General features: G+C 44.1%; 2 protein-coding genes across 2 annotated transcripts in view; one reads left to right on the top strand and one right to left on the bottom strand.

Moving 5' to 3' along the window:
* LOC118283794 (protein snail homolog Sna-like) lies at positions 1 to 6825 on the top strand. Its single transcript, XM_035606153.2, has 3 exons — positions 1 to 145; positions 2233 to 2910; positions 4765 to 6825. The coding sequence occupies exons 1-3, from the start codon at positions 61 to 63 to the stop codon at positions 4941 to 4943; spliced, it is 942 nt and encodes a 313-aa protein (XP_035462046.1). The 5' UTR covers positions 1 to 60; the 3' UTR covers positions 4944 to 6825.
* Positions 6826 to 8470: 1645 nt separating this feature from the next.
* LOC118283795 (E3 ubiquitin-protein ligase RNF166) overlaps positions 8471 to 10456 on the bottom strand; it is a 6814-nt gene continuing 4828 nt past the window's right edge. Inside the window, exon 6 of the mRNA XM_035606154.2 lies at positions 8471 to 10456. This exon is cut by the window's right edge and continues 880 nt beyond it. The gene's annotated coding sequence lies outside the window, so the exon portion shown is untranslated.

Genomic DNA, 10456 nt, shown 5'->3' with positions numbered 1-10456 from the left:
AGCCCCCCGGCTCCAGTGCCGTCACTCCTCCAGCGAGCCTGCCCGGGGAAGAGGCGCAACATGCCGCGGTCCTTCCTGGTGAAGACGCACCAGAGCAGCCGGAGACCGAGCTACAAGGACGGGGGAGCGAGGACGCAGAGCGCCGGTAAGAGAAGAGCCTCTCCGCCGGACACAAGTCCGGAGCTATGATGAGGGAACTACAGAGTAGAGTTTATATCAGGACAGAAGAAAACTTATCCAGAGTTACACGAGCTGACAGAGAGAATTATACTTTGCTGTTGTATAAGGGAATTAACAGTGTTTACTAGTAAATAAATCAGTAACATTTCTGACATTTAACTCGTTTCACGTAAACTTTCCCTCCATTTATCATATAATAATATTAATATGTAATCATATTCATGTTTTAACCTAATATAGATAGACAGATAGATAGATAGATAGATGAATGGATGGATGGATAGGTAGATAGATAGATAGATAGATAGATAGATAGATAGATGGATAGATAGAGAGATAGATAGATAGATAGATAGATAGATAGATAGATAAATGGATGGATAGATAGATAGATAGATAAATAGATAAATGGATGGATGGATCAATGGATAGATAGATAGATGATAGATAAATGGATAAATAGACAAATAGATGATAGAATAATAATAATAATAATATCAAACAGAAAGTTGTAAATCAAATAATATCAAACGTTCTGTTTGATATCATGTTCAGAAATGTTTTTTTTACATGATGTGCGTGTTCTTTTGCCATATTTTTTGCCTATAGATGCTCTATCATAGAGATTGAAAACCTTGTTAAAGTATTCGTAATACTCCTTTATATACACATCCTGCAGCGTGTTTTAAAGCAGCACAGCTATTTTCAAAAGTGTGACTAAGAGAGTATAGTGCTGCATTAAGGGGAAGTGATAGGTTTGTCTGAGCAAAAACAAAAAAAATGCAGTTTTGTGATTAGCAGGTGCAAAATCCGATCCCGAAAGAGTTTGAGCATTGTCCCCCCGGTCCTGAAGAGACCGGAGGGGCCCCATCAAACAGCCTCAATAGCCCGCGTACTGGTCCTCCAGGCACCTCTCGACAGACCCCTCCTTCAGCCTTCCTATTTGTTCCAGTGCAACCTTTAAAGCAACCCCCCCCCCCCCCCCCCCTTTCCCCTCTGTGTCCACAACAATCTGTTAGCATCAGAATAGGTCCAAGAAGGAAGAAGAGCTGGGAATAAGACTGAACTCTCATCTTCAGCTAAGAGGAAACTATGCAGTGACATGAAGTTGTGTTTGTTTAAACTCCTAGGACAAACTATTTGTGTTCGTGATCTTGTCAGATATAAACTTGGTTTCAAATCTGAAACCTAATCGGAAAATATGAAAAGACAGCCATTTTTCAGTAATTAACAGAAAACCTTTTTTTTTGTGGTAATGAAAATGTATTTTGAGCAGGGCTGGGAAACCTCCAGCCGCTGGGCCATATAGAGGCTGGAGGTAAGACAATTTGTTCCGGCTCGCCAGAAAATTTATGAATACAAAAAGAAGAAAATTATGAAAGACAGAAGAAAAACAATGATGACAGCATTTTTTTTTTTGCGATAAAAGAGAGAAATAAGATACCAGTCTAACGTCCTTCAGATCTCGAGCATCATTGCTCGTATCAAAATATACATTCTTAGGTACAAGATATTGAAAAAAACAAGGAACGAAGGATAACCACAATCAATTTTAAGTTCTTCTCTGGCTTGTGATGAAACAAAAGACATAAGTGAGGATCTGTGTGAGCAAGTTGTTTTGGCTAAGACCAACTGTGAGTGTCATCATCCTCATCATCATCCTCATCACAACCATCATCCTCATCATCATCCTCATCACTACCATCATCCTCATCACAACCATCATCCTCATCATCATCATCATCATCATGCCGTTCCAAAGAGCAGCATTTCCAGCCATCGCATCAGAGAGGTTGGTGTGTTCAATAACTTAGTTTGGCTCATGAAGGATGTTGAAATGACCCCTGATTTAGAAGAAGCCTGAGTCACACGTGCAGGACGCTCACACACACACACACACACACACACACACACACACACACACACACACACACACAAACACACACATCTGCATGGCTGAGTTGTATTTTTGATGACCCTTTTCATCCATCATTGTGTGTGTGTGTGTTTGTGATGTGATGGTACTGATATATATTTGTGTTTATTCCACAGAGGCCCCCTACAGCACACATGACGACCACCACCATCACCGTCAAGCCCCGAGCCCTCGGCTACAGCACAGAGCCCAGTCCTTCTCCTCCTCATCCTCCTTATCCTCCTCATCCTCCTCCTCCTCCTCCTGCGCTCTTTCTCTCAGAGCCGTCCAACTGCATCTTCCGCCGTCTGCAAACATCTCCACCGTCTCCCTCATAGGCCCCTCTTTGGAGGCGTACAGTAGAAGCGCCGCAGAAGCCTACAAACCAGCAGAATCCTGCACCCAGGTGAACCTGGAAATCCAGTATGTCACAGGTGACCTCCAGAGGAGAGAGAGCCTCCTCGCTCCGTCCCTCCCTCTCCTGGCCCTCTTCCCGGCCGTCCTTCCAGGCGGCGGCAGCAGCGGTGGCGGCAGCAGCAGCAGCAGCAGCAGCAGCAGTAGCCAGGAGAGCTTTGAGTGTTTGGACTGTCACAAAGAGCACTTGAGCTTCTCGGGCCCCACCAAGCACAAGCAGCTCCCGTGTGAGTGGAGCGGCAAGAAGTACTTCAGCTGCAAGTACTGCGAGAAGGAGTACGTCAGCCTGGGAGCGCTGAAGATGCACATCCGGACGCACACGCTGCCCTGCGTGTGCAAACTCTGCGGCAAGGCCTTCTCCAGACCCTGGCTGCTGCAGGGACACATACGCACGCACACAGGTCAGTCGCACGTCGTTCACACATGTAAGGACAGCAAATTTATTTATTAAGCACAAAAACAGCAGCTGTTGGCTAAAGTGGTGTACAGACAAAATACCAAAAACCATGAAACAAAACAATAAAAACACAAGCACCAACAAGTTTTGAGTGTATTATGGGGAAGGTAGGGATGAAGGTAGGGATGAAGGTAGGGATGAAGGTAGGGATGAAGGTAGGGATGAAGGTAAGGATGAAGGTAGGGATGAAGGAAGGGATGAAGGTAGAGATGAAGGTAGGGATGAAGGTAGAGATGAAGGTAGGGATGAAGGTGGAGATGAAGGTAGAGATGAAGGAAGGGATGAAGGTAGGGATGAAGGTAGGGATGAAGGTAAAGATGAAGGTAGGGATGAAGGTAGGGATGAAGTTAGGGATGAAGGTAGGGATGAAGGTAAAGATGAAGGTAGGGATGAAGGTAGGGATGAAGGTAGGGATGAAGGTAAGGATGAAGGTAGGGATGAAGGTAGGGATGAAGGTAGGGATGAAGGTAAGGATGAAGGTAGGGATGAAGGTAGGGATGAAGGTAAGGATGAAGGTAGGGATGAAGGTAGGGATGAAGGTAGGGATGAAGGTAAGGATGAAGGTAGGGATGAAGGTAGAGATGAAGGTAGAGATGAAGGTAGGGATGAAGGTAGAGATGAAGGTAGGGATGAAGGTAGGGATGAAGGTAGGGATGAATGTGGAGATGAAGGTAGGGATGAAGGTAGGGATGAAGGTAGGGATGAAGGTAAGGATGAAGGTAGGGATGAAGGTAGGGATGAAGGTAGGGATGAAGGTAAGGATGAAGGTAGGGATGAAGGTAGAGATGAAGGTAGAGATGAAGGTAGGGATGAAGGTAGAGATGAAGGTAGGGATGAAGGTAGAGATGAAGGTAGGGATGAAGGTAGAGATGAAGGTAAAGATGAAGGTAGGGATGAAGGTAGAGATGAAGGTAAGGATGAAGGTAGGGATGAAGGTAGAGATGAAGTTGGAGATGAAGGTAGAGATGAAGTTAGGGATGAAGGTAGGGATGAAGGTAGAGATGAAGGTAGGGATGAAGTTAGGGATGAAGGTAGAGATGAAGGAAGGGATGAAGGTAGAGATGAAGGTAGGGATGAAGGTAGGGATGAAGGTAAAGATGAAGGTAGGGATGAAGTTCGGGATGAAGGTAGGGATGCCACTGTGTGGAAATAAACTCGTGACAACACCAGTGTTGCAGATTACACTGGACATATTACAAGAAAAGACATGGCTGGGTCGTATCTGTGAAGCACTTACTCCGATTCTTAACATTACATTTTGCTGCAGGCAGCCTCACTCTTGTGGTGAAATTAAAGGTGAATACAATGTGCAATGTTTCCCATTAATTACCTTGACCGCCATCGCCTAATTTGTTGCGCCACAATGTCAAGATAAGCTGAGATGATTCTCAGTTTCTCATAACAACATAACATATCTCTAACTGAAGTATTCCATGGGAAAAAGACACAAAATGATCATAAAGAGACACTAAATGACCATAAGGAGACACAGAAACAACCACAGAAACACAAAATGGCCATAAAGAGATGAGAATCAATCCTTAGAGAGACACAAAACAACTACAAAGACATAAAGCGGCTGCAAAAAGATGAAAAACAGAGAGGCGGTTGTTTCAATGTGTAGAACCTACACGGGAGCATTTATCGTTATTTATCGTGTTCATTGGCTCATTGTTTCGTGGCTTCTCTCCTCACACCTTGTTATCGATTATCAGTATTATCCTTTACTCGGAATGTCACTGATCATCCCTCCGTCACCGTGACTGACACCAGACACTGTGTGTGTTTCCCTCCGCAGGAGAGAAGCCGTTCTCGTGCCTCCACTGCAGCCGAGCGTTTGCCGACCGGTCCAACCTGCGCGCTCACCTGCAAACGCACTCGGAGGTGAAGAAGTATCAGTGTGCGAGCTGCTTGAAGACCTTCTCCCGGATCTCGCTGCTGGCCAAGCACCAGGAGGCGGGCTGCCCCGTGTCCTGACAGCACCCGGAAAGTTTCACTGCTGAATGATGAACAAAGTCTTTGGGATAAAAGACCTGCTACACTGTCTCTGCATACTTTGGTGTGTGGACCCCGAAACCCTCTTGTCATGTGGTGACTGATTTGATTTAGATTTGATTGTCCCGTCAGGAACTATTTGCCTAGTTACCCAAGTGTATACAAAGTGTTTACAACGTTGGACAGAGTGACAACGCCGAAGTTGGCATTGATGAAACAGCGTCAGATGTATGTTGATGTTCGTATCGCCCCTATGGCCTGGAAGATAGAAGAAAGAAGCCCCGGTAGGACAGTTATGGAGTCTCGTGACGGGGATCCTCGTCCCATGCTCCTCACCTCATCTGACGGTTTTTAAGGTGGAGGTTTCAATTCCTGAATCCCATCATTGACCTCGTCTCCGGTACAGGTCTTGATTTATAGTTAGCTGTGGCATTTGAAATATTGATGTCAGTTATTAAACATAGATACTGCAGTAATTGCTGATAATCCACGTCAGCTATCGTGTGTGTGTGTGTGTGTGTGTGTGTGTGTGTGTGTGTGAGTCATCAAGTTGCGTGTGTTGCCTTAATGACCATCCTGCATCAGGTAGACAGGTAAAAAGCCAAATGAGGATTAATATTCAATAATCAGATACAAGTGTTGAAAAAGACTGAGTAAACACCTAACATGAGTTTTGGGCTTGTATTTCTAATCACAACGGGTCAGGGCTTCCCTCTCTTAAGATGCAGTGACAACAAGTAGAGTATCCAGTCACATACTGCTATGGTATTGAATCACGCGAAGATTGGGTTAGATGTCGTTTTGTTTTTTTGTTTAAAACCTGCTAGAAATAAAATCCAGGCGTTTTAGATGGAGGGTGAAAAGAGGAGCTGCAGGAATGGGCAGTTATGAGAACACTGATGCCTTTTTCTGAACATTAGAGCATGGAAACCTTTTCAAGTGGTCGCCCAAATTAAAATGATGAACCTGAATATGAGCATGATATGTCACCTTTAATATACAGTACATGAGAAGAGGCTAGCTCAGACAAGCCATGAAGTAGAGGTAACGTGTCCCCAGATTGCGGCTTGAGAAATCTTATCTATCAGAAGAGTCTCTCTGAAATCCATGTTTAGATCATCAGCGTTATCCTTTGTCTGGACAGGCTTGGATACGACTTTCTTCTGCGGCAATGTGCAGCTTATCAAAAAAGATGATCCAAGTTTTTCCAACAGACACTTGCTGTCACGAAGCTGCACACACACTTGCCCTGCCCTACACCTGCAGTGTGGAGTGTGCGAGCATCTGTTGTTTGCCCACCAGAACGGCTCCGCCGTGATGTCATGGAATGCTATGAATAGCAACCGTCAGTGGAACATGTGTCTAAATATTCCCCAACCATTCGGCCAGGTTAATTTTCGAGTGCCCACAGATGCTATTCTGACCCCCGCAGACCTATAAATAGACGGAAAGCTGTTATATTGGGCGCGGGGGGCGGCGCCCACATCTCACAGTGTGTCAGTAATACAAGACAGCACCGCCGCATTTAGCTGCTGTCAAGACATGAGGCCTATTATTTGGCTCCACGGATACAGTGAAAAAAACACACGTGTGTGTGTGTGTGTGTGTGTGTCGGGTGAGGGAAGAAATAGACACAATGGCCAGTAGATTACGTTGGTATTTTTTCCACAGTGAGTCTGTGAGTGTTTCCATAAAGTCCCTCGCCACAGGCCTCCGATGACACAGTGTTACACTTGTTACCGAGGCATTAGCCTCAGTGTGTGAGGAACAGGGTGTGTGTGTGTGTGTGTGTGTGTGTGTGTGTGTGTGTGTGTGTGTGTGTGTGTGTGTGTGTGTGTGTGTGTGTGTGTGTGTGTGTGTGTGTGTGTGTGTGTGTGTGTGTGTGTGTGTGTGTGTGTGTGTGTGTGTGTGTGTGTGCGTGCGTGTGTGTGCGTGTGTGTGTGTGTGCGTGCGCTAATTAGGGCTGAAGGATGGAGAAGGTCAGATGCTGTGGTGGAGTCAGACGAGGGGAAGCAGAAGGACCCTTTAAGGTTGTGTGTGTTTTAATTGCCAACGATGGCTGAACCACCTGCTGCCGGTTAGAAGCCACGTTTGGCGGGGGGAAAAAAACCTTTTACACCTTTAAGGGGTTTCTCCAAAAATGTCTCATCGCGCCTCCACAGAGTCGGGCATGATCGATTCAATGATCGAAATCAAAGCAGCAGAAGGCTACGATGTTCTTATGGGTCATCAGCCGTTTCGCCGTTTCTTCAATTTGTTTCCGGCAACAAAGCACTTGAACGTGACGTTCTCGTTTATTGCGACTTCACGATGGGGATCTCCACTTTAGGCTTTCTGATATAACTGTTATGAAGATATGATTTCCAGATTTACAAGGCAGCACAGGGACTACAGGTACTACATTCTTATACCACACAGACGTTGTAGGAAGGTTATGGCTTTTTGGGCCTGAAGGAAAACTTTGGTTAAGTTCAAGGAAAGAGTGGGGGTTTTGGTGAAACATTAAAAAAGTCAACACTAAGTGAGGTACCCGAACCAGTTGGCTCCCTCAATGGCTGCAGCTACACTTGCACGTCCTCGCTTTCACCAAAGAGACGAGCTGTTCAGTAAACGCGTCGACAACCTTCGGTTGTTTGTACTAAAACTGAGTATAATGGGATGCTTTTGCATGGAAAACTAATATAAATCATCAAAAATGTCAGTAAAAGAAAACCTTAAGGCGCCGATGAGCGGCAGATTGCAGATTTTTTTTCCCCTCACACATTACTCGCTCCCGTGAATCTGCATATGGAACAAATATGGGGGGACATTTGATTCCTCCTGGTACGCACAAACAGTGTGCAACCTTTTCTCAGCAATTTGTCTAAAACAGTATATCAGAAGTCCAAGGCCTTTCTCTTCGATGCTGGGAAACAAGAAAGAAGAATTCAAAATGTTTAATTCAGTGTGTACAGAGCCATGATGAGTGTGTGTGTGTGTGTGTGCGTGCGTGTGTGTGTGTTTGGTCATGTTTATAAAGGTGAAGTGAGTGAATCTGTGGTGTGGAGACGGACAGGAGAGATGGAGCTGGGTACTGTATATCTGAGCAGCTCAGTGAAGTTGCAACAGGTGCTGCCTGATAACATTTCCAACTACGCCAAACAAGCCATTACACCCCCGCCTCTTTTTCCACTACGACCCCGAGGAGGAGTGTGTGTGTGTGTGTGTGTGTGTGCAGTCATCTTGAGGGCACACACACTTTAGTCCACTAAAGGTTCAGTTCAGCCACATTATTAAATGTGCACATTCTCTCTTTCCGTTTGTGCGGAAAGCTGCGGTTTTGAATGTGTCCAGGGTTTGGAGATGTGATCGGTGATACTTCTGCCTCCACCCTGGTACAGTGGAGGAGTTTCATGTGTGATGCTCGCACATCAAGTGGAAGTGATTGACAAACTCTGTTCCCCTCCACTGGATCGGAGCGGACACAGAACTCTCGTGGACCACTTAACAAAAACACCACTTTCAACATATTCCGTTTTTCAATTTTATTGAAGGAGAAAAGAAAAAAATGCTACGGGAATTGTGTTGTGATAAAACCCAAAACAGAGGCCAGGGGGCCATTCGAGGGCCATACTGCATTACTGAAAAAGGAAAATCACACCAACCTCCAACCTCTTAATGTGATGGCTGGACCTTTATGCCATGTGACTATACTGTTTTGAGAATCAGTGTTTCGTGCACTCCCATGTTGGTATTACATGTGGTTGAGAACATCTTTGTGATCCTCGTGTATGTGACAAACATCAGCCGCGACAAGATATTAAATGCAAAAGCTCAAAAAACAGATTGTTGACACTTTTTTTTGGGGGGGGGGGGGGGAAGAAATGTATTTAACTGGAGCGTTGAGAAACACACTGATGAACACGGAGCACACAAGCTGAAACAACGCAAGAGTCTCAGAATTCTGCTACAGAGGTAAGAGTGCTGTGAACAAGCATTAGGTAACAAACAGAAAAGAGATTGCTCTTATAACATGAATATATATATATATATATATATATGAACAAACGGTGAACAGAAGAAATGGAAGTATTAAACAAGGGGTTGTAATCTACTCTAATATCTAACATGTTATGCAGGAAGAGCAGTTTAGAGAGGGAGGTCTCCACTGTGCATGTGCAAAAAGTATTTTCTATACTTTATGGTTTTGAATTCTCTGTAGGAAAGCCCAGACTTTGAGTTTACTCAGTCGCACTTTTGACTTTTTCAACATCTACGTGTGTGTTCATGCTGCAAAGATGGTAGATAGTACAGATCGTGTCTGGGTGGTTCAAACTGAAGTGAATAATATACATCTATGTGAATGGAAATGTTCACAATATGAATAATTATTATTATTTTATCATTCATGCATGTACAGACTACAGAGGTGTGTCTGTACAGTACATTTTCATCTGTGTGACGAACTCTGTAACCATACTGCTCAAAGGTCATTGACTTGGGAATCTCTCCCTCCTTCGTCAGAGACAGACGTGAACGTCATAACGAGCGTTTCCTTGTCGTCCCTAATTATTTTGACCACAAAAACATTATTGGAAGAGAAAAAACGGCACATGCTGCCCATTTCAGTTCAACAGATATTTGGAAATTTCTATCATACAAATAAAACTAATGGTACATTTTCTATTAAACAAACAAACAAACGAACCCCTGATACTTTTATCTTTCTTTTTTTAAATGTACAAGATCCTTGTTCTGAGACAGAACAACAATTCTGCAATGAAATTTCTTAGTAAAACATTGAACAAGAAAAGAGATCAAATTCAACAAATAACAATCCAACAATTATTTAAAAAAACTCAATGAATTAAAGTGCAAACCATGAATGCCTCTGTGAATACATCATCCACAATGAGCTTCTCCATTTTTTTTTCTCCATAACCTGGCTCCATAGAAAACACGCTTTCCGTGTGTGTGTGTGTGTGTGTGTGTGTGTGTGTGGAGAAGGACTGACATCTGTTGGTCAAACTACAGAAAACATCTCTGTTCTATTCTCTCTAGTTGTATGTGTTTGTGTGTGTGTGTGTGTGTGTGTGTGTGTACATGCATTAACGGCAATTAAAGTTTGAAAATCAACTCCCGAGTCCCACAAAGGCTATGGACACACACACACATGTCTGACCTACTGTTTGTCTAGTTTTACACCTATCTTTCTTCACTCCTCTACTGTAACTTGGCGGATGCATCATACAAATATTCCTTGTTGCAGTTGAGTTGAAGAAGCAGGTGACAGTAACGTGGAGGATAAATAAACCTCAATCCAGCTCTTCCATAACTTTCTGATTCGCCCCCCAGCTAATATCTACAGATCGGTCTTGTAGGGGAGAAAAAAAAAGTGCAAATATTAGTTAAAAAAATATTCCCCATCCGACTTGAATGGGCTGCTAATGTCCCTTATTGTAAAGTTGAACCTTCTGTGGAGTTGATGACGGGTGTCTTTTGCATTCGGAGCCGTC

The sequence above is a fragment of the Scophthalmus maximus genome, chromosome 10 (assembly GCF_022379125.1).
Source record: "Scophthalmus maximus strain ysfricsl-2021 chromosome 10, ASM2237912v1, whole genome shotgun sequence".
Taxonomy (NCBI): domain Eukaryota; kingdom Metazoa; phylum Chordata; class Actinopteri; order Pleuronectiformes; family Scophthalmidae; genus Scophthalmus; species Scophthalmus maximus.
Note: the sequence above shows the minus strand (reverse complement) of the source record. Positions and strands in the feature narration are given on the sequence as shown.